The 23,932-nt window shown below is 46.3% G+C and overlaps 1 protein-coding gene across 2 annotated transcripts in view; it reads left to right on the plus strand.

Annotated features, from left to right (window-relative positions):
- Positions 1 to 23,932, plus strand: part of ADAM12 (ADAM metallopeptidase domain 12) — a 377,170-nt gene that overhangs the window by 266,577 nt on the left and 86,661 nt on the right. For both annotated transcript variants that reach the window (XM_064269188.1, XM_064269189.1), the window contains exons 7-11: positions 6,066 to 6,131; positions 7,425 to 7,496; positions 15,281 to 15,450; positions 19,241 to 19,325; positions 23,248 to 23,396. In XM_064269188.1, coding sequence (XP_064125258.1) covers positions 6,066 to 6,131; positions 7,425 to 7,496; positions 15,281 to 15,450; positions 19,241 to 19,325; positions 23,248 to 23,396 — 542 coding nt within the window. The remainder of the gene's footprint in view (positions 1 to 6,065; positions 6,132 to 7,424; positions 7,497 to 15,280; positions 15,451 to 19,240; positions 19,326 to 23,247; positions 23,397 to 23,932) is intronic.

Raw genomic sequence — 23,932 nt, forward strand, 5'->3', positions numbered from 1 at the left:
TGGGTAGATTTGAACCTCTAACCTTTTGCCTAGTAGCTGAGCACGTTAACGGTTTGCACCAGTATTACCAGAATAAGATTCTTGGCTCTCACTGGTCAAGAATGAGCAGGTAAGGCACATAGAGTTTTCCACACGAGCAAAGCTTTATTGAAGAGGCTTGCAAATGGAGACGAAGAGGGAGGGCCTAGATCAACACATACCCGCATCTCACAGAACAAAAGATGGACCTGAGTTATTAAAAGTTCTTGGACGGGAAGAGATTCATGTTTATTCATAGACACAGGCAGGGATATGTTAACTAAGGTGTGCGCGCAGCGGCTTTCCAAGATGGCTCCTGTCCCGGAGGCCTCTGGGATTTGTAGCAAGACTTATTATGGGGTGTCGTGCCTATGCAGTCTCTCGCTCCCCGGGTTCCATTCCCCGGCTGGGGCTGTAGCCCCTCACTGCCCCTGGTGGGAGATCACATAGCGGTCACAGGTGGATTTTCTGTGCATATCCCTGGGGCTGGTTTTCTCCAGCTGCTTCTAAAAGGCAACATTAAAAGAAGTTTGTGGGCTATTTTTAGATACCCTGCCCCATTGTTCTGGGGCATGGCTTTGTTTCTGCACCCTGGCCCATTTCTTGTTACTTTGTTTGCAGCTTTGGGGGCCCCTCTGTCCCCTGTCTTACGAAGTCTCTAGGTTCCACACTCAACCTCATTACCTCCCTGACAGTATAGTCTATCTCTCTTTGACTTGCTTCTCCTCTGACCATACCAGTCTCTTTGCTGTTCCTCAAACAGGCACCCTCCGCTCTCAGGGCCTTTGCTCTCCGTCTTATCACCAGGGAGTCAAGTAAGGTATCTAGAGTTCGATAGTAGTTGAGTATGAGGAACTGGCCAGAGCCATTTGAAAACTCGTTAATTAGAGCAGTCATTTTCAATTCATCCCCAAGGTAATCATCCTCACATCCTTCCCTACCTCCCCGAAGAAACAATGTCAAGTTCACTTGTCACCTTGCTTGTTCTTAAAGCTTGATGACGGGGTGCACAAACAGCACCTCTGTGGCTTTTCTGCCCCTGGGGTTTATATAGCTGTTAGTGTAAACTGAGGCCCCAGAATCTCATGGTATGGGCTCCTATTGACTCTCGAAGCCATTAGAACACTGGACTTGTATACAAATAGAAAACAGATCTCACCCGTGCCATTTGCTTTTTGGACTCAATTTCAGTACTTCACATCTGTCCCTGTGATATTCAGCTTGTCAGACCCAGCCCCTTCAACCCAATTCCTTTTCCTTGTTAATTCTGCTGGCCTGTCTATGAGCCAAGCCTCAGAGGCTGTGTCCCACACAAATTGGATCTGTGCGCAGCATCCCCATGCAAATCGTGGTCGGGGTGGTGGGGGTGACCTTTCACAACAGATGGAGATCAGGGCTTACTTTATAAATATGCACAAGCTGACCTTAGAGTCAAGGCAGAGAGCCTCGCTTAAGCTAATGATGGTTTTTCCTTGCTCAGAGTAAGACGGGAAGCAAAGGCCCTGAGATCAGAGGGTGCCTGTTTGAGGAACAGCAAAGAGACTGGTGTGGTCAGAGGAGAAGCAAGTCAAAGAGAGATAGACTATACTGTCAGGGAGGTAATGGGGTTGAGTGTGGAACCTAGAGACTTCGTAAGACAGGGGACAGAGGGGCCCCCAAAGCTGCAAACAAAGTAACAAGAAATGGGCCAGGGTGCAGAAACAAAGCCATGCCCCAGAACAATGGGGCAGGGTATCTAAAAATAGCCCACAAACTTCTTTTAAAGTTGCCTTTCAGAAGCAGCTGGAGAAAACCAGCCCCAGGGACATGCACAGAAAATCCACCTGTGATCGCTCTGTGACCTTCCACCAGGGGCAGTGAGGGGCTACAGCCCCAGCCGGGGAATGGAACCCGGGGAGCGAGAGACTGCATAGGCAGGACATCCCATAAGTCCTGCTACAAATCCCAGAGGCCTCCGGGACAGGAGCCATCTTGGAAAGCCGCTGCGCGCACACCTTAGTTAACATATCCCTGCCTGTATCTATAAATAAACATGAATCTTTTTCTGCCCAAGAACTTTTAAAAACCCAGGCCCATCTTTTGTTCTGTGAGATACGGGTGTGCGTTGATCTAGGCCCTCCTCGTCTCCATTTGCAAGCCTCTTCAATAAAGCTTTGCTCGTGTGGAAAACTCTATGTGCCTTACCTGCTCATTCTTGACCAGTGAGAACCAAGAACCTTATTCTAGTAACAAGAAGAAGATAATCTAAGCTTTTGATTCATTTAATTTGCTGATCTTACAGGCTGTGGAAACGTTGACCGTGGTTCCATTTTTATGGTGGTGGTGGTTTTGGTGTTGTTTGGTTATACTTCCCCTGACTTGAATCTGGTTGCCCACCTCCATAATTACTGCTATAAGCCGTCTCCAGCTCTCACTGGACAGTGGAGGCCTCCTCGCTGCTTTCTTGGCTTCCATCCTCATCACGCTATAATCCATTCTCCTCTTAGCAGCCAGAGTGATATCTTTAAATAACAAACCCTTCAAGGGCTCTCCATTGGTTTAGATTGCCACTCATCCTCTTTATCCACGGCCCCTGTTCATGTCTTCATCCTCATTCATTCCCCCCGCCCCACTCCCCAACTTACTAGACTCCACCATATTGCATGTTGTTAGAATACTCCAGGATCTGCCCCCAGGCTCAGGATTTCTGCTGTTGCTAATCCATCTATACCTAAAACGTTGTTCCCTCAACACTTTTACATAAATACCTGCTTCTTACCCTTCAGCTCTCAGCTAAATTACCCCCTCCCCATCTTTATCCTCATGGTAGAACCCTGTTTGTTTCCTTCATTAGAATGTAAGCTTCATGAGGACAGTAACGTTGGATTTTTTGTCCATCCCTGTATCCCCAGCACCCAATGCAGTGCCCAGCACACAGATGGCTCCCAGTAGATATTTGTGGCATTAATGAATGATACACAAATGGTCTATCCCATATAAAAAGGACCTCTATTTGGCACAATGGTTAAGCACTCAGCTGCTAACGAAAAGGTTGGCAGTTCGAACCCCCAACAGTTCTGTGGGAGGAAAACTAGCCTAGAATACCGTATGGAACAGTTCTACCCTGCCCTGTGGGGTCACTATGAGTCAGAATCAGCTTGCCGACACACAGCAGCAACAGCCCGGATGAAGAAGAGTTGCAAGGAGAATTTATTGGAACACCAGTCTCAGCTTGTTTTTCTGACTTGAGTTGGGTTGAGTTAAATTCCCAACGGCAGACTTCTCACCACAGGCTGGCTGTCTGGGGATAATTCCATCTCTGGGAACTTGGCTGTAATGACTTGGAGAAGCCAGGAGCTGGTTCTCGCCTGATGAAGACGCCAAGAATGTCCTTTCCTCCACCATGGAGCAGGGATCATTGGGCCATTCTCAGGGGCTTATGTTCCTGTCTGTTTGGGAAAAAACTTTTGTTCATAACCCAAAAATGAACATTTCATCAAGCAACGAGTTTCAAATGCCACTCTCCATATCACAAATAAAAAATACTCAGGGGTCCCTGGGTGACGGAAATGGCCAAGCACTCGACTACTAGCCAGAAAGTTGGCCTTCGAACCCACCCAAAGGTGCCTCGGAAGACAGGCCTGGCAATCTGCTTCCAAAAGATCATAGCTTTGAATACTCTGTGGAGCAGCACTACTCTGTACACCCGGGGCTGGAACGGACTCAACAGCACCCCACAACGACAACAGTTCAGTATAGATGTGGCCTCAGAAGACACGCAGCAGAGCTAAATAATCAAAAACTATGATTTTTATTTTTTAACTGTAGCCCAGATAGATAGAAATGATGTGGGGGTAATTAAGCGTCTCTGTGGATGTTGCTAATGGGACAGTGAACCTTCGAGGCTGTGAGCTGGCTGCTCCCCAGGCTTTTTATTATCACATGGTTAGGCTTCTCTCTGTGCTTGCAGTTCCCTGAATTCATGAGAAAATATGGGCTTCTCTGAAAAGTGCAGAGACAGGGAAGTTGTGGTCACGTGTTTGTTTTCATCATCTGGAATGGTGTGTTTTCTACGTGATGATTCCAGATCAGTTAGAAATACCCTCTGATCGTGTATTTCTCCCCTTAACAGTTGGCATAGCGTGAAGTCTTCCAGTAAGTTTTTCTATGGAGATGAATTTATTTTTTCATTTATACAGCTCTACTTTCTCCTGCATGATTAGTCAATTCGTTCATGGTGAGGAGGTCAGGAGAGCCTTCTGTGTCTTTCCCACCTCAATTAGGAAACGGGCAAGATCTTCACATTTCCAGAATCTTTCTCGTTTTGAGTGTACCTTGGGTATCACTGGGGTGGTTTATTTTCCCTTTATAAGTACATCGTTATCACCATCAAACATGCCTGTGACATACAGTCACAAAGCACAAAGCTTGGCGCTCTTTTTCTTGCAACATTGTAAAAGTATGAGAAATTATATCTTTCGCAACACTTTCTTTTCCCTTCCTCCGTGAGGTTTCCAAATTTTTTCAGGGAAACCTAAATCCATGACTCAGCACAGCTGGGCAGCAAGGAGGAACCCTGCTCTGATACAGACATTTCTCTTATAAAAATTTGTGTGGAAGATCCCAGACTGATGGGGATTTGTTTTATAAAAGATGTTTCCCTCAGGATTATGTGACTGGAAACCCGACTGGAAGCATGCTTTAGTCATCTTTGCAAATTTTGTCTGAGTATTATAGCATGCGGGTTTTAAACTTGAAACATTGCATGTAGTTAACTCGTAAACTGGCACTCTCAGTCCTAAGGACCAGTTGAACCCCCGTTCCTCCCACTGTGGAGGCCAGGGGGCACAGTGGTTAAGAACTTGGCTCCTAACCAAAAGGTCAGCAGTTCAAATCCACCAGCTGCTCCTTGGAAACCCTATGGGGCAGTTCTACTTTGTCCTATAGGGTTGCTGTAAGTCACAATCGACTTGACAGCAATGTTTTTTCTCCCCCTCCCCACTACATTTTTTTTGCAGAAACAGAAGGCTTTGTTTTTTGTTTTTAATGTTTGTTTTGTGAGACCACCCTCCATGAATTGCTTCCCCCACCCTCCTAAAAGTGCCTTTGGGATTCTCCCAGTAATTCACGGCCAAGCACAAATGTTTTTTGAGAAGCCTTGATTAAAATGTAACCCACCTCCGAGGCTGCCTTTATTTGGGATAGCATTCCTGTTTCTTCTGCCTGAACCCTTACCATTCCCATACCTTGATATAAAATTTCAATGTTCTTCTTAACTGTCTCACTCTTACTAAATCTCTTTTCTCCAGTGGCATAGTGCAGTCTTTTTTCTTTCTGGCACTGTTTCTTCCTGTTCTCTTTCTTTTTTTTCCTTTCTGAGTTTCCTCCTAGAATCTTCTTGTACCTCTTTTCAACAGCGTGGATTTACCCCTTTGCCAAGCTCTTTTCTCCAGGCCACCTTAATCTTCCATTCCTTCTGACTGGATTTTTAAACGATCAGCCACAATAGTAGCTCCCTGGCATAGGCTCCTCAGGGTCTCCCCAGAAGAGTTACACAATTACTTTTTGAAACATTTTTCTCAAGCACAAAGCAGGTCCATTTATTTGGACCATGAAGGTGGAAGCAACACACTCGAGATGCTGAATACAATTATCTGGAAAAACCAGCATCTTTCCTAGTGATCTTCAAATGTCCTGCTCATGGCCTGAGGTGAACTACCATTGGCTAGCTCCTATTTTAGAAAGAGCTTTAGTTTATTTGCTCACTTTGTTTAATAATGATCTTGACTTTTTCTGATCCTACAATCAGTGATACAGCAGAAAGGTTAAATTTCTGTTTAAGGATTTCCCAGAAGGAAGTGTAAACGCGTTCACTCATGTTAAGAGGGCGTTATACAAAGATGGGGGAGGTGGTGAACTTCTAGATGGAGTGGGGGTGTGGGAGCCTGGCGGTGATGTGGGGATAGATAGTCACTGTTGTTGAAGTGGTTGGATTGGCAGACGTAGCCCAATGCCTGGAAGCCCAGTGAGGATTTAAGGGAAATTAACTTCATGTTTACTTTTGGCAGCATAAAAGAGAGACCCTCAGGATGACCAAGTACGTAGAGCTGGTCATTGTAGCAGACAACCGAGAGGTAAGGACATCTCGTTTTGAAATTTCTCAAAACATTTGGTTAGCAAGAAGAAAACAGCAAGTTATTACTGGCTTTGATCAAACTTATTTTCTACAAACCCTAAAAGTACTGGAAACAACTCTCCAAAAAAGTGGTTTTCGGATCTTATTAAGTGTAAAAATATTAAAAATGTGTTATCTGATGTTATAAGATAGTAGCAAAGACTGCAGAAAAAGCGAGCATTGCCCTGTAGCTAAGCTCTTCAGTCAGCAAGGGGGAGGATTGCGTGGGGAAGATGAAAGATGGCTCCAGGTTGTATTCTAAAATAAAAAAGTTTGGGGGAAAAGTTTAATTAAAAAAAAATGTCTGCTACATCCTAAATTAAGCAAATAAATGAAAGAAGAATGTTGTCGAGACGGAGCAGGAAAACCTTACGCTCTGAGATATGGGCTGATACTGTGTTTGTTTTTTCTGGAGTTCATTTTTTTAGTTATTTTCTCAGTATTCAGTGATAGCCTCTACTTGTCGTTGTACGCTGTCGGGTCAATCCCGACACACAGTGACTCCACAGAACAGAACAGAACGGCCCCGTAGGGTTTCCAAGCCTGTCATCTTTACAGGAAGTGATCACCAGGCCTTTCTTCCATGGGGCCACTGGTGGGTTCAAACTGCCAACCTTTAGGTTAGCAGCTGAGCACTTAACCATTGCTCCACTAGGGCTCCTGTTACATAGTATGAATTCAGTGACATTTTCTCATGGACCTAAGATGAGGTGGCCTTCACCACATATGAATGAAGCAGGCTTGAGCATGTCTCAGAAAACTGTTCACATTCTGGAAGGTCAGGTTGGAGAAAGGAAGGGAGCCATGACTGACTTTTGATCTGTTCTCTGTATTGGTTGACTCGTTGCCGTGAGCTTCCATGACTTTTACTGTTTAATTTTTAAAACTAAAATAAAAAGAAAATTTCTCAGGAAGTTAGAATCAAGCTGATGATATGAAAAATGGCTTTGGACTGCCTGCTAGTTGCCTGTTTTCTCTTTGCCAAAGCATGTCACTGCCTTCATCATTTATGAGGCTGGAAAAATAGCCGCAGTTGCTGTCTTATGAGCACTTGGCTTGGGCGACTCTCAGGGAGTTTCAGGGAGTCCCCAGCCCGGAAAATTACTTGGCAAGATGCTAACTCATTTCACCCTAAACCGGGGAGGGTCCCTGGTGGTTTGTAAAGCCCAAGACTTCATGTTTCCAGGAGCCAGGAAGATGAGATTTGATTGATATTCTTGCTGGTATTAATGCTGACATTTAAATTGTTAAGTTTCAGAGGCAAGGAAAAGACCTGGAAAAAGTTAAGCAGCGATTGATAGAGATCGCTAATCACGTTGACAAGGTAAGTTCTCTTTCGGGTAATTAAATCACTGAAATCGTGTAAATGTTTGGAGATGAGGCGGAGGGAATTCGGAGCACCTCAGCTGATTCAGCAGGGAGACAAGTTCGGGCCCTGGGCCATGGGCTGCAGCGCAGCTTCCCTTCCTCTGAGCATGTCGTTCCCGGTCCTGGGCAGCCTCAGGAGACCCCCACCCAGGACTTCCTGGACTGTAGTGGCCTCTGGACTCTCTTCTGGACAGGCAGACTCCAGTCTTCCAGGTAGATCCAGAACTCCATAGGTACATCCGACCCTTCTGAGAACTCCCAAACCGGGCCTCTTCTTACCAGGGATCCCCCGGCCCATCGACAGCCAGAGACACTTGACCAGCCCAGCTCCATGGTGACCAGGGGCAGGCCTTCACTTATCACAGTCCTGGGACACGGAATTTGGCTTTAGGCTCAGTCAGCTATCGGAAGGTCCCTCACTGGGAGCAAATAGGTCAGGAGTTCACCCGTCACAAAGGTGATTCCAGAGCTGGAAGAGACCCTGGAATCTCGTCTGGTCCCTGGGGGTGTTTGCTCACCAGCTTCTCCTTACACCACCTGTCCAGACCCCTGTCCTTCAGCCACACATGGTATAGGAGAGCTTCGTGCTGTCTGATGCTGATCACTTGCAGGCTGGAAGAGGCTCTCAAACCTGCCTACACGTGGGATTGCCTGGGGACCTTCAGGAGCGTTGGTGCCTGGGTGTCAGGGGTGGGGCCTGGTCATCAGCATTTTCAGAAGCTGCCCAGGTGATTCTCATGTACGGCATAGCCGGCACGCTTTATGCGCTAACCCTGAAACAGCCGTACTTCTCAGTGGCACCCTGCCTCCTGCCTGTGGGGCCAATGTGAGAAGCAAAGGGGACCCGCAGCAGGTTGCTGAGCCTTTTACAGCCAGGAGCCTGAGAAACAGTTGCATTTTACACATACCCAAAAACAGCGTTTGCCAGCGATTCTGGTATTCAAATTGAGTTTTCAAAGCGTTCAGAAAAACGAATGCAAAGGCCATTCCAGAAATCCAGCTCCATTCTGCAAAACCTTGTGGACATACCAGGCATAGGCAGCCAGGATGAAGAGCGTGCAGAGCAGCGGGCATGCAGAGCGCTTAGCGTGGGCTGACGCAATAGCAGCCACACTGATGCTGTGAATCAGATAAGACAGGGAGGCTGCAGAAGAGAGGAGTCGCCTCCTGGGGGCCGGAGAGTCTTTGCAGGAGGGCATTCTGAAAGGTGAGCATGGTTTCACCAGGAGAGGGGCAGGAGAGGGCCTGGCTTGCCCCCCACAAATCTGAACCCCAAGAGTAGCTCCACACGACCAAGGTGCATGTGTGCACACGTATGTGCATGTACCTATGTGTATGTATACGACCGGGGCAGGAGGAGACAAACCTGCAGGGGTATCAGCTTGACTGGGTCCTTAATGCCCTGAAAAGCTGTCCTGGTTTGATTCTGCTGTCAGTGGAGAGCCAGGTTGATGTTTTTGCCCAAGAGAGACACACAGGATTGTACAAAGCTAGGCCTGTAGTGAGTGTGGACGATGGAGTAGCCCAAGACAAACAGGGCAGGTAGAAGCCTACTGAATAGAACAAGTAAGAAGTGGTAAAGACCTTCCCAGGGCCTGGGAAGTGAGGAGGACGAGGACTTGGAAATGTCTAAAGGGACATGGTTAATAGTAGATTTATTGATCAGCACCTCTGGGCCAGGCTCTAAGTGCTTGGCAGACACCCTCAGAGGGGTACTACTATTCCCACTTTTACAGCAGTGGAAGTGGCACTTTGCAGAGGTTAGGTGGGTAATTGGCACCTGCTTGCAGAGTGTTGAAAGGCAGGACAGGGATGAGACCTGGTCTCCCTGGCCCCCAGCAGGGGCTCTTGGCCTTGCCCTGCTCCACCTTCTGTAAGTCTGGCCCAGCAGAGGCCAGGACTATGTGGCCAGCAAGGAGCAGATGCTGAGGAGTATGCCAGTCCAAGACACCTGCAAATTTTGTTGAAGCAGAGTGACAGACGGATGATGCTTCTTGTCCCAGGGACGCAGGGAAGCAAGGACAGGAATAAGGAGTTTTGTAGGACACTGAGCAGCCAGAGAGCTGGCTCAGGGCTCAGAGAGATGGTGCCTGGATCGAACTTGCTGAAAGTCAGAAAAACCTGTATGAAGCTGACATCCTGGGGGGACATGACACTTGAGATGGGCTTGAGCTCCCAAGCACCTTGTTGGCGTGCTCTCAGTAGCTATTCTTTGCAAGGTTGTCTTTATCCCAAAGTCACGTGGCTGCAGGAGAATCCTTGGAAAAGGCAGTCCTTCAGCAGGGAGAACAAAGGAACATGGGATCCTGGAGGGTTATGTCAAGAGACATCATAGGTGTTAGAACTGGGCCTCAGTCCTGGTGGGCGTGAGGGTCCCCTGGGGAGTTATTTGTGTATATGTTTGCTTTGTAAAATACTGGCTCCCAAGTCTTAGCCCAGAGGTGCTGATGTGATTGGCCGTGGGTGGGGCAGGCAGGTGATTGGCCAGGACCCCCCATGGTGCTGATGGGAGGCAAGGGCACTGACGGAGAGGCTGGGGTCAGATGCCTGAGCTGTGAACAGGAGCCCTGTAGCCCGGAACGCCAGAGGCAGTACAAAGAGAGAGGATGTGCATTCTTCTTAGGCCTTGAAGTAGAAGGAACCCATGAGCTATATTAAACCCAGATTGGGAATTGCTGAAGTCCAATCCTAAAAACTGATATTTGGCCCTCTACATTTTATTCTACATACTTTGGACATGTTATCAGGAGGTATCAGTCCTTGGAGAAGGACACCATGCTTGGTAAAGTAGAGCGTTAGCAAAAAAGAGGAAGACCATCGACGAGATGAACTGACACAATGGCTGCACAATGGGCTCAAGCATAACAACGACTGTAAGGATGGGGCAGGATGGGGCAGTGTTCCCTTCCATTGTACATAGGGTCGTTGTGGGTCAGAACTGACTCTATGGCACCTAACAACAACATTTTATTCTATATCTTTCTTCCATTTGTGAAACCAAAAAGGAGCAATTTGAGGTTTGTTAATAACTTGAACTGAAAATTAAAGAACATACCAACAAAAAGTCCTACAGGACACAGTCAAGCTTGCCAGTCTTGTTGTTCTTAGTTTCTGGCGGGTGAGAGCTGATTTGCTGAACACAGATATGCATCCAGCACTGGCATCCCCGTGCACTCCCAGTGGCCCCTGAAGACCCCGTGATGGGGACACTCAGACTCCTTAGGGTCCTCTGGTACATGCATGTCCATTATCCAATGGCCCCTGGTCTCTGTTGAAGGTTCCATGTTTCAGTCTGTCAGCTTTACAATTGGGAGTGTCTCAGCCCCCAAAACAATGACTGTTCTAGTGGCCGCTTCTGCATTTGCTGAAATCCTGGCTCTTCTTGGCCATTCTAAATTAAGAGCCACTTGGCCCACATTAGCTTGAAGAAAAGAGACCATTCCAGACTCTGGAAGACAGAGAAGTAATTTCATGGCAATGGTGACATTCTGAAACCCTCAGGAAGTTCTCTCTGTGCGTGAAACAAGCATGTCTGCAGCTCATGCTTCCAGGCCAACCCTTTACAGTTTGCACAAAGAGAATTAATTCTCCCCGGGTCGTGATTCAGCTGCATGCGGGCAGCAGTGGTGTGTGTCTGCCTGATGAAGTCATGGCTGAAGTTTTGCCTCTTTAACCTCCTACCTCGGTCTGTCCTACTTCTTATTCATTACGAAGTGAGCACCAGCTGTGAGGTCTTCAAGGCTGGCCCTCAGTGACCTACTTCTGAAGAACCTCATCTTCTGTGTGTTTAATTTCTTTGTGAACGTTCACTCTGTGTGTGACAGTCATCTTCCCGTCTCTCCCCAGCAAGTTGCCGGAAAAATGCAAGTGCGCTTGTTGGACCCCAGGGGGATTGTCTTTCAATTCTACCCTTTTTGCCCAGATCTCCTTCTTCCAGAAAGCCTAGCACAGCCCACCTGAACTTCAGTTTGCACCATTTCTTGGTGGTCACTTTATTGTAGTTAACTGTACTGATGGCTAAGTATCCCTTACCTTAGGCCTCCCAGTGACATCTGAGCATCTTGGGGGCAGGACTGAGGCACCCTAACCCTTGTGCACCCTCTCGGGCCAAGCCTAGCACACAGCAACAGCCAAGCAAATATTTTTTGTTTTTATGTTAGTAGACGAATCAATCCAGTGTGTCTCTGACTGTGTCAACACACATTCTGGGATTTGTGAGCCCGCCAGGCAGCTGCCAAGCTCTGTTTGTACTGTGTGGGCCAGGAATCTGCTCTTTGGTCCTGGAGTCACAGTACATCGTCTTGGAAGGCAGTCTCAGCACTCCCAGCCAGGACAACAGTGCCGCTCAGTGCCTTAACGTACCCAGCCATGCCCATCACAACCGTGGGTATGGTACTTAACCCTCCGGGCCTCCGTGTCCTTGACTATAAGATAGGAATAACCATAGTTCTCAACACAACCATGGGTAGGTTACGTAACCCTCTGGGCCTCAGTGCCTTTGACTATAAGATAGGAATAACCGTAGTTCTCAACACAACCATGGGTAGGTTACGTAACCCTCCTGGCCTCAGTGCCATGGAGTTATCGTGAGGGTTAAGAGGGCTATGGCATGGAAAGCACTCGGCGCTGGCCTGTGGCATAGCCAGCGCTCATCTGTTGTTAACTGTGATTGTCATTCCTGAGGAAGAACCACAAGGACCCCATCGGCAGTGCTAATAAGAACATGTAGAGGAGGCAGGAGGGGAATCGTAGACACGTGATGAGTTCAACACGTATGACAGTTAATCGGTAGCCCCAAGTTTGGAGAGGAGAAGCTGCTGTTGGTCCTACAAGGATGGGCTCTCTTCTAAGGATGTGGTTCGAGAGACATAATCTGTGGAAACGTAAAACCCGTCATTATTATGAACTGCCCCTTGATCAGCAGGCAGCAAAGCTGACCCTGAGAAATGATGACAACTGGTCCTTTATAGGCCTTGGCTCCTGACTCCAAGGAGGCAAGTAGAGTCCCCCCTGCCCAGATGACACTGTACCCTGCACAGGTATCTGGCCCTGAGGACGTCACTGAGCAAATGTGTGAGCTTCTACATCGGAACGCCTGCATTTCCACCTTCTGATCACTGTCACCTCGTTCCTACTGGAGCTGAAGTTCAGTCAAAGGACAGCAGCCAAACACGTGCATTTGGAGCCCTGAGGGTTCCAGGAACTTCATTTTGCCTGCAAAGCCTGGTCTGGGAGCTCGCAAGTGGATAGCACAGGCCAACCCGTTCTTGATTAAAAGCAAGCTGTTGGGCAGCCGTTTGGTCATGTAATTGTCTCATTAACTTATTAATGTAATGCCCATAATTGTTATCTGTTTGAAACCAAGTTGGACAGCTGCAGTCAGTTCGCATTCTGTGGTGGGGACTGTGCTCCAGCCACTTTCTTGTGTGAATCTAATGCTCTCCAGATGACCGTGGGGGAGATGGGCAAGAGAAAAGATGAGCTGCCCCCAGGGTTAGAACCGCGGTCAGATGCTCAGCCTTGGGACTTTCTTGCACTTTAGCTCATCGCACTGGAATGGTGCTTAGCTATTATATGTGGCGCTTCTGTGATTGGTGTGTTATTCCATGGCCCAGATGCTTGTAGCAGCTGAGGAGAGGGCCGGCTCACATTTGGAGCTTGACTCTGGCTGCCGTCACGAGCTACACTTTTCTCCTTGGCTACCTGGGCTGCCAGCAGATGAGACTTTCTTGCTGTGTGCCGCCTCGCACTACAGGGGTATTGAAAGATGTCACAGCCAGCCAGGTGATCCCACATCTGCTCCCACCTGGCCTGGAGCGCTAGACCTCCTCTCTCTCTGTATGATGCATGAGGGGAAAGTGAGGCAGCTGGGGGCAATGAATAGTTCGTGCTGCAGCCCTGATTGCTTATTACAACCAGTATGGCCACTTGAGACAAGGACACATGCATGAACCTGGAAAACATGCTGAGTGAAATAGTCACAAAAGGACAAATATTGTATGATCCCCCTTATATGAAATATCTAGAATAGGAAAGTGTATAGAGACCAGACTTTATCAGTGGTAACCAGGGGTGGAAGGGAGGGTAGAAGGGCTCAATGCTAGGGGACATGAAGCTTCTGTTAAGGGTGATGGTGTAATCTGGGAATAGGTAAGGGTGATGCTTGAACAGCATGATAAACATGATGTCACTGAGCTATACATGTGAAGATTGTGGAAATGTCAAATGTTTGTTTACCATAATAATAATAAAAAACGTTCCTTAGCCATTGGCGGTGGTTGTTTGTTGATGTTGAGTTGATTCCAACTCGGGGTGTTGATTCCAACTCATGGTGTTACAGAGTGCTGTATTTTTATGCAAATAACGTGTGCCCTCTATGTTTGTTTGCCAACCACGCCCTCCCCCCATGAGCCACTATGCCAAATTTTTTACGTTGCTGTAAAATAAATTAGCATAATGTGCTTACAAAAATGCCGCAGGGCAGGGTGGGGGGGGAGTGGGGAACGATTGGCAGACAAACACGGGAGGCATGCATTTTTTGCATAAAAATACAGGAGACCCCTTCCGTCGACTTTTCTTGGCTGTAATCTTAATGGAAGCAGATCACAGAACTCTTCTTCACCGTTCAGACCACCCACTTTTAGGTGAGCGGTCATTCCACCTCCCAGTGCCTTTAAGGAGCTCTGGTGGCACAGTGGTTAGGTGAAAGGTCAGTGGTTCAAACCCACCAGCCACTTCAAGGGAGAAGGATGTGGCAGTCTGCTTCTGTGAAGATTTACAGCCTTGGAAACCCTATGGGGCAGCTCTACTCTGTCCTGTAGGGTTGCTGTGAGTCGGAATCAACTTGATGGCAACAGGTTTGGTTTTGGTTTTGGATCAGTGCCTTCAGCCATTGGAAGAGTAGATTTTGTTTTCTCTGACTCAGGGCTACCTGCCTGCTGAGGGTGTGTAGTAGGTGGAAATTGGGAATACATTAGGACTCCTGGTATATACCGAATGCATACAGACAAGAAGGGGGTGAGAAGACTTACTGTGCTTTCACAAGCCTGGAGAAGGGGAACTTCCCTTCCCTTCACTTACGAGATCTTTCCCGTGACATGACAGGGTTGGTGAGCTGACATCTGGCTGCCACGGGCACCACGGTTCCCAGAGGGTTCTGTTCATACTGCCATTATCCTGAAAGATACTGATTTGTTCATTTAATTAAAACCTTCTAGGCTGATTATAGGTGACAGAATATGATCATGTCAGCCAAGCCTGAGTCTTTGCTGAAAACTTAATAACAGACTCATTTTCAGTAACTCATAGGCAGAGCATTTCGCTTAAAATGAACGAATTATTGTCCTTGGCAGAAGTGTGAGAAAGCTCCTAATTCGCTCCTTGTTGTTCTTGCAGTAGATATTAACTGGCAGTCTTTAGCTATAATACACATATATATATGCACATTTTAAATCACCAGTGAGTCATTGAAATGAATGCGCCTATACAAATATGGGCAGACAGTTAAAATGCTAATAATTTTAGCATCTAACTGATCAACAACATTTGAGAACCCACTTAACACAGCTCATTGCATCAGGCACTGCAAATATTGCTTAAATTCTAATGCCACCGGGGAAAAATAGGGGCATAAACATATTTTTCTCAGCTATGTAAATGGAGTTGCAACAATGCAAACCGGTTCTAATTTCCATCTTAAGCTCTCATGAATGTGATCCCAGAGATTGCCTGCTTCCTCAGTTTTACAGAGCGCTGAACATCCGCGTCGTGCTGGTGGGCGTGGAGGTATGGAATGACATGGACAAGTGCTCCATAAGTCAGGACCCCTTCACGAGCCTCCATGAGTTTCTGGACTGGAGAAAGATGAGGCTTCTACCTCGCAAATCCCACGACAACGCCCAGCTCATCAGGTAGGGCGCTCTGGGGCTCTCCTTTGCTGTAGGGCGTGCTGGACCTCAGCGCACCCCATCTCCTCTCTCCCTTGCACAGCCCCTGGGGTTGCAGAGCCCTCTGCAGAGCCCGCTGGCTTGGGCTCAGTGAGACACAGCCATCCTGACCTGGAACCCTGGGATGCTGGGCGAGGCTCCCTGCATTCACCCTGGGAAACCACTGCCTGGAACAGATGTCTCCCTTGCCTTCCTCATCACCTGGACGAATTTCTCCATGCGGGTTTTCTAGTCTTCATCTTGATACGGAGTGCCTGTTGTTGTCGTGTGCTGTCGAGCTGATTCTGACTCATAGCCTGTAGTCTTTATGGGAGCAGACTGCTAAGTCAGTTCCCCAGCAGAGTCACTAGTGAGTTTAAACTGCTGACCTTTCATTTAGAAGCAGGGCACTTGACCATTGTACCACAAAGGCTCCTTGTGGAGTTTCTGGGTGGTGCAGTTAATTTGCTCAGCTACTAACAGAAAGGTTTGAGTCCTCTGAGAGGTATCTCGGAAGAAAGGCCTGGTGATCTACTTCTGAAAAATCACTGGAAACCTTGTGGAGCACAGTTCTGGCCTGACATACATGGGGAAGCCATGAATCGGAATCAACTTGAACAACTGGTTAATCTTGATACAAGGTTGTCCTGAGTAGGCTATTTTTCTTAAAAGCTCTGTTTTGTTTTTTTTTTTTTAATTAGTGAAAAATATTTATATGAGATCTGAGAACAGTACATTCCTCCTCCTGTTGCGCCTGTTACTCTTTGGTTTTCTAGATCAGAGAACACCAGCAGTGTTCTTTCTTTGGATCAACAAGTCTTGAACACTTATTAGGAACCAAATGATGATTTAGGTGCTTTGAGCAAAATGGTGATCAAGACAGTAACGATCCCTGATGTCTTGGAGTCTACTGGGAGGAGACAAGAATAAACAAGAAAATTTGAGAGAGGTATCATAGCTATAACTATAATGTAACATAACAATATGAGATAGTGTTAACAGCATAATATAATAGAACGTAACATCATAATGGAAACTCTGTTGGCATAGTGGTTAAGAGCTGTGGCTGCTAACCAAAAGGTCAGCAGTTCAAATCCACCAGGCACTCTTTGGAAACTCTATGGGCCAGTTCTACTATGTTCTATAGGGTCCCTATGAGCCGGAATTGACTCAACGGCAGTGGGTTTGGTTTTTTGGTTTAACATCATAATATAGCATAACATTATAATGTAATAACATAATGTAGCATAACATAACATTATAACAGCATAATATAACATAACATCATAACAACATAATGTAACAATATAACATAACAAAATAATACATCAGTAACATATTACCTTTATCATTAAAAGGAAAAAGCATGGTTATATTCTAAACTGGCATGAAGTAGATTTTTCCAGAAGTGACAAAGGTGTTATTAAAAGTCCTTAAATAGCGCACGCCAGTACTCTCCTATTCTCATGCAGCTTGTATCACTAATGTGAAAACTTTGGGGGCAGAGAGAGTTTGCTTTGACAAATCAGGTGTAGTCTATTGAACGTTTATGGAGCGTTAACACCATCCTACCCATCCTCGTTGCCAAATGCCTGAGTCTGAACCAAGGCTATTGGCATTGACATTGGCTGTTTTCATAAGGTTTTTGGTTTTTTTTTTTCTTGGGTATTGTGGTTGCCTCATATTTTATGCACCTTTCAGATATTTCGAATCTGTGTATTTTAATCTCTTTTCCCAAATGGGATCTGTCCAACTCAAACATCTGGAAATAAATCGCCTCTTCTGTAACCTTGTTATTTATGCACATGTATAACTGTCCTGTGACACGGTAGCTAAGAGCTCGGCTGCTGACTGCATCCTGTGACACAGTGGCTACGAGCTCGGCTGCTAACTGCGTCCTGTGACACAGTGGCTACGAGCTCGGCTGCTAACTGCGTCCTGTGACACAGTGGCTACGAGCTCGGCTGCTGACTGCGTCCTGTGACACAGCGGCTACGAGCTCGGCTGCTAACTGCGTCCTGTGACACAGCGGCTACGAGCTCGGCTGCTAACTGCGTCCTGTGACACAGCGGCTACGAGCTCGGCTGCTAACTGCGTCCTGTGACACAGTGGCTACGAGCTCGGCTGCTAACTGCGTCCTGTGACACAGCGGCTACGAGCTCGGCTGCTAACTGCGTCCTGTGACACAGCGGCTACGAGCTCGGCTGCTAACTGCGTCCTGTGACACAGCGGCTACGAGCTCGGCTGCTGACTGCGTCCTGTGACACAGCGGCTACGAGCTCGGCTGCTGACTGCGTCCTGTGACACAGTGGCTACGAGCTCAGCTGCTGACTGCGTCCTGTGACACAGTGGCTACGAGCTCAGCTGCTGACTGCATCCTGTGACACAATAGCTAAGAGCTCGGCTGCTAACCGTCAAGGTGGGCAGTTCAAATCCATCAGCTGCTCCTTGGAAACCCTATGGGACAGGTCTACTCTGTCCTTTAGGGTCGCTATGAGTTGGAATCAGCTCAACGGCACCTAATAGCAACAACATACCTGCATCTATTCATGTGGTCTGTATAAAATGAGAAAACCAAATCAGTTGCCATCAAGTTGGTTCTGACTCGTGGCGACCTTGTGTGTTGCAGAGTAGAATTGTACTCCATAGTGTTTTCAAGGCTGTGATCTTTCAGAATCAGGTCACCAGACCTTTCTTCTGAGGCATCTCTGGGTAAATTTGAACCTCCAACCTTTCAGTTAGTAGTCGATCATTTAGCTGTTTGCACCCTCCAAGGGACACCATGGTCTATATAAAAAAAATTTTTTTAAACTTTTTTTTTTATATAGATATATATGTAAAGTTGCTATCCCTGCTACTGCACATATGTATAATGGTATATATGCAGAGCTGGGGTTTTATATACGTTCACTACCTTCTGTCTAATTAACCACTGCCAAAAAATCTTATGCTTCAAACTACGCATAACCTGTATACGTACGTGACCAAGATAAATGAGCAAGTCATTTGTCTCCTTCAAAGGAGATTAACAAACACAAACAACGTTTATTTTTTAATGTATGAAATTGGATTTAATAGCATATACCCTGAACAGGTCCTTGGTGTCATTAGATTCATTGATCAGGGTGAGATTCCAGGTATGAGGATACCTGCACCATAAACCAAGAGATCCTGCCTTACAGAACTTTCCTTTTGGGCCCTGAGGCCTTGTGGGTGCTTGTTTATTCTACACTGCCCCCACGTAATCAGTCATTTTCCTGCCAGTTTCTATTCTGCAAGCCTTATAGGCAGGACACTGGGAAGGAGTTTGGGTGTCTGGCCCAATTGCAATGAATTACACAGGAAAGCAAAATCCAGCTACAACAGAACGTCTAGAAAACGACCTGATGCTTTTGTTGTAGCAAACAGTGGTTCTCTGCGACTGTTTCAGCCTCCCCATCAGCACACGTTGTTAAAAGGAGCAGGTCTCACTAAGCCATCAGGCGGTAGGCAGGGTACAGCTTACAGATGCAAAAGCAATGACTGGTTGTTGTCTGCGTGTTGAAAACAGAAATCCAAAGCAATGCTAGGACCATAATGCAAATGTAAAATAAAGGGTAAAGAAAATTAAGAAACATTGAAATCACCTGTGAACGTGCCCTTAGGCAGCTCTCTGCATTTTTGCATATTATTTTGCAGTTCCTGTCAGAAGGCTGGAACGTTCAACAGAATTTTAAACAGTAGAATATCTTCGCTCTATATTAGGTTCAAGAAAGCCTTTTCTTTTATTTCCTAGCGGGGTGTATTTCCAAGGGACCACCATTGGCATGGCGCCAATCATGAGCATGTGTACCGCAGAGCAGTCTGGAGGAGTTGTCATGGTAAGTCCAAGGTGCCAAGGACCTGATGGGAAAACCCAGAGCCCTTTCCCTTCTTAATGACTTCCCCAAAAACCACTCCTTTGACCAGACTCTGTGAAAGAAAGTCCTTTTCTTTAATGCTCTTAAGATTTCATTCTAAGGAGCCCTGGTGGTATAACCATTAAGCACTCGGCTGCTTTCCCAAAGGTTAGCACTTTCAACCCACCAGTGGCTCCATGGGACAGAAGACCTGACAATCTGCTCCTGCCCTGAAAACCCTATGTGGCAGCTCTGCTCCGTCACATGGGGTCGCTGTGGAACAAAATTGACTGCATGGCACCCAACAACAGACTATTCTACTCTTATTCTAGCTATGTTTATGATCTTACATATCCCAAAATATTTTAGGGGCTGTTTATAAAGCACATCAGATTGCACCCAGGAAATGTGGGCGTGTCAAAATAGCTTAGTACAGGCGAGTCTACCACTTCCATGGAAAAACAGTTCTAACTGGACTTTGGTTAAAGGATTTCAGTACAAGGACAGCGCACATGGTTGTGATGAGTCAGGGCATGGGGTTGCCCTTACCACTCTATGACTCAGCTTTTTGGGTGGCTGAGGTCTCACCAAGCATCACCGTTAGAATGGCTTTCTGATCTTTGCGCTCCAGGCCCACTAGCCAGAAGCCTGAGGTCTTTAACTGTTTACCACCACAAATGCTTTACATACCCCTTGGCCCATGTACAATTTGTCTTTGTAATAGTCTTGTTCTTGGAAGGCAGAGACTTAGGTTTATTGCTTACAAGGATATTTTTGTCATTATATGGGCTATATGTGTTCGTAAAAGGGAAGAAAATGGGAAGACTATTGGAGACTTGTTTCCTATGGATGTAAGGAGGAGGTGGTTCCGATAGGCTGCCCATCAGGGGTTGGCTGGACTCTATCTGATCGTTAAAGGAAAGGGTGCCCCATCCTGTGCCATCCCTGCTCTGAATACTTGGTGTCCCACAGACAGGAGGACCCCTGGAGACCATTCCTCCATCTCCATTGAACAAACAGAACCTCGTCCTTCCAAGAAACCTTGAGTTCTACCCAATTTTTAAACAGAACGTTGTGAAAACTCAGTTGTATTAAATTAGGGTGGAAAGAGTTATGTTCTGCTGACTATTATTTCACTTCACATAATCTTAGGGAATGTGCCCATCAAACGTTTTCATCTTCTCTGGGCACAGTATTGGCAAATAATATAAACATGAGTTCAATGTATAGGTTGGAGAGGCTGTTGGGGGCGGGTGGAGGCGGGGGGACTCCACTCAGTTGATTTCTGGCTGGAGCAGGCTCCTGCCTGGTTTTCTTTGAACCTGGATGCTCTGAATGTGATCTCTACCAGGGAAGTCACTGGCAAGTTTGATTTTTGTTGATGCCAGGTTCATTTTAAGCTCGAGCCCAACTGTATTTTTACAGAGCAGCCTGTGAAGTTTGAAGGGGGAATAATTTTCTGTTTCATGGTTCCATGGTCTGTTGCTACTGACTTTGCCACTTAAAATTGGTGAAATTTTTTTTTTTTAGAGGTCGAACGGAATTCTCCCCAAGCGTGGCAGATTCTGCCGCTGTGTGGTGCATACGCGGGTCTATGACCAATCTGATCACATAAAGTCACTTGCTTCAGCACACGCGTCCACCCTTGTGTTTCCATGCAGTTGTTTTCTTAGTATTCTTTCTTTAAAAATATACACGGAAGCCTAAATTTTTAAAAAATGAAGGAAAATGACTGCAGTAAATGTAGCCAACGATGTATACTTCAATGAGTACTACTGAAGACCAAAGCTAACCATCAGAAAATACGTTTTACCCATTGGCCGCAGTTAATACCGCCTTTAGACATGTCCCCTGTTTATCCCACATGCAAGAGGAACATCAAGCAGGGTGAAAATGCGATAGTTCCTCTGATTTCTGGAATATTCATGACATAAGCAAGATCAGTGGAAACCCTGGTGGCATAGTGGTTAAGAGCTAGGGCGGCTAACCAAAAGGTTGGCGGTTTGAATCCACCAGGCACTCCTTGGAAACCCTGTGGGGCAGTTCTCTGTCCTGTAGGGTCACTGTGAGTCAAAATTCACTTGACGGAAACAGTTTTTTTAGTTTAAGCAAGATCAGCCTTTCAACCAGATCTGAGACTTCTAGGCTAACTTTCCTCTATTGTATCTTAAGGTCTAATACATAGGTGTTATATACAACCATGCGTCTGACTCACAAATCTGAGAGGAAGGAAATAATGTGGCAAGGGAGCAGGAATTTTAATAAAATGAAAATATGATTTTGGTTATTGTTTGTCTATTGTGTTTCAAGAGAGAATAAATCACTTATTTTTTAAGCCATGCCCTCATATCCAACTGGACAGCAGTCTTAGTTTGAGGATAATGCCATAAATATCGAGGTTTTTTTTTTTTTTCCTTTATTACAAATATAAACTTAAACAGGGTCTCTTAAGAGACGTTCTGTTTGTAGTCATGTATGCGTTGCAGAATGTAAGACAGTTCGTCAATTAAAAATTTAACCGAGATATTCAGGGATAGAAAAGAATCAGAGTATTTTTTTTTTCAAGGGTGAATTCCTTGAATTTCGTACCAGTGCGTGCTAAATTCTGCCTTCCACATGTGTAGATGGGCTGCATGCTTTTTGCCAGCGTGTGTTATTCTTGAGAACTGATTTCCTGAAACATATTTGTAAAGCTTCCTACAACAGGAAACTGTAGAATCTAAACAAAGTAATTTATTAGGAATTTCATCTATTCTAAGAATAACTGGGTTCCTGGCTGTGCCATTCTTTTCTTACACTGCGGGCCAGAGACCCAGGCAGCTGCAGCAGTGAATACCACCAAAACTTACGAGGTCTTACACAAACGCACTTCTATTGAAAGACCCTGCAGACTGTGTGTATCGGGAATAATGTTTGCTATAAAACACAGCATCACTGTCCCCTGGAAGCCTGCAGGAAAGTCTCTTACCTCTTTCCCAGGTAGAATTAGTCAGGAGTTAAAAGGGTACTTTCATCATTGCCTGGTGCGCAAGCCTTTTAACACCATTCATGGGCACGTTTTTGCAATTCACATTCATTAATTAACGCATTTTAGTTTGTTAAAGTTGAGTAGCTTTATTTTCAGTTCATTTCTAATATGGATCAAGTCATCCAAACACTCCACTAACTGGGGGGCAGCCAAACACCACTTGCTGAATGGCGAACCGCCTTCTACAGCCAAGCAAAAGGTTGAGCCAAGCGGTAAAAGAGAATCAGACGCTTCCATCCATTTCCCAAGGTCTACCTGAGAAGAAAGGGGCCAGCCAGAGAGAGGCATCACAGATTGCCATCTCAATTCAGTGAGTCTGCAGCCACTCGGTGTGGTTAGCTTTTATTGTGAATTTTTCAATTGCCCTCCTCTACCAAGTAGACATACCAATAGGCGTGCTCAGTGACAACTTGTGCAGGTCTTGTTTAGAATGTCACAATGTGTGCTTCCTCCTGCCAACTTCATGTCTGCATACATTTCTATCAAGGGATAAATTGGTACTTTGATCACCGATGAAAGAATGGGCTTTCACTTCTGATGATGTGGGGCAACTTTTTGCTTCATTCACCAGAATGATGTTTGGTGAGAGCTTGGATGAGGCAGGATGGTGACTACTGCCTTGGCTTTTCCATTAAAGTCATAAAAGGATTCCATATCGGGGGAGATAGGTACTCATCAGCAGAAGGGGCCTCAAAGTGGTCTAATGAAATACATCAATTTTTTTTTTAAGTTTACATTCTGGGGCTCTGTGTTGTTCCCTATAGGGAATTGGATTAAGTAAAATGTTAATGAGCAGAAAAAATGGGGGTTGGCAAACAGGGTGGGAAATGAGGCCAAGGTGATATGAACTGTGTGTGCTCTTGTGTTTTCTTTGAGGACCATTCAGACAGCCCCCTTGGCGCGGCCGTGACCCTGGCCCACGAGCTGGGCCACAATTTCGGGATGAACCACGACACACTGGAGAGGGGCTGTAACTGCAAAATGACTGCTGAGAAAGGCGGCTGCATCATGAACCCTTCGACCGGGCAAGTGCTGTGCTTCCAGCTTCTCGTAGCATCCCACAGCGGCTGGAAATGCATATTGGGAAACAGCAGAGCCCAAAGCTCCCTTGGTTTCATGGCCAGAGCCACTGTGGAAGCTTCCAAAAAGAAATTCCTTCCCAAGTAGCCAAAGTGGACTGTGGTACTCTGGGAGAATCGTGGGCCCTCGTTTTGCAACACCACGTGGCATAGGGGCCCAACCTCTTCCCTGAGAAGTGGTGGGGTGGATTCTGTCTTTGTTTAGAAATTAAGAATTACCCTACAATCCCAACTCAAGTTCCTCAGGAGTCGAGGAGTCAGCCACCTGAGGGCCTTGGAAACCCACTGGGCGAAGGGTTGTGTCCTCTGTGGGGATGGTGGTGGGGGGGGGGCGGTGGAAGGGGTTTCTTTCCTTGGGAGTTGGCCCTTAGGGCATATATGAGTGGAGTTAGGAGCTTGGAGATGTTTGGTATCCCTACCTCTGACACCAAACCCACGCCACTTTACCAGATCTTAGAGGTTTAAGTGAACGTCTTTTCTGT

Source organism: Loxodonta africana, chromosome 16 (assembly GCF_030014295.1).
Source record: "Loxodonta africana isolate mLoxAfr1 chromosome 16, mLoxAfr1.hap2, whole genome shotgun sequence".
Lineage (NCBI taxonomy): Eukaryota > Metazoa > Chordata > Mammalia > Proboscidea > Elephantidae > Loxodonta > Loxodonta africana.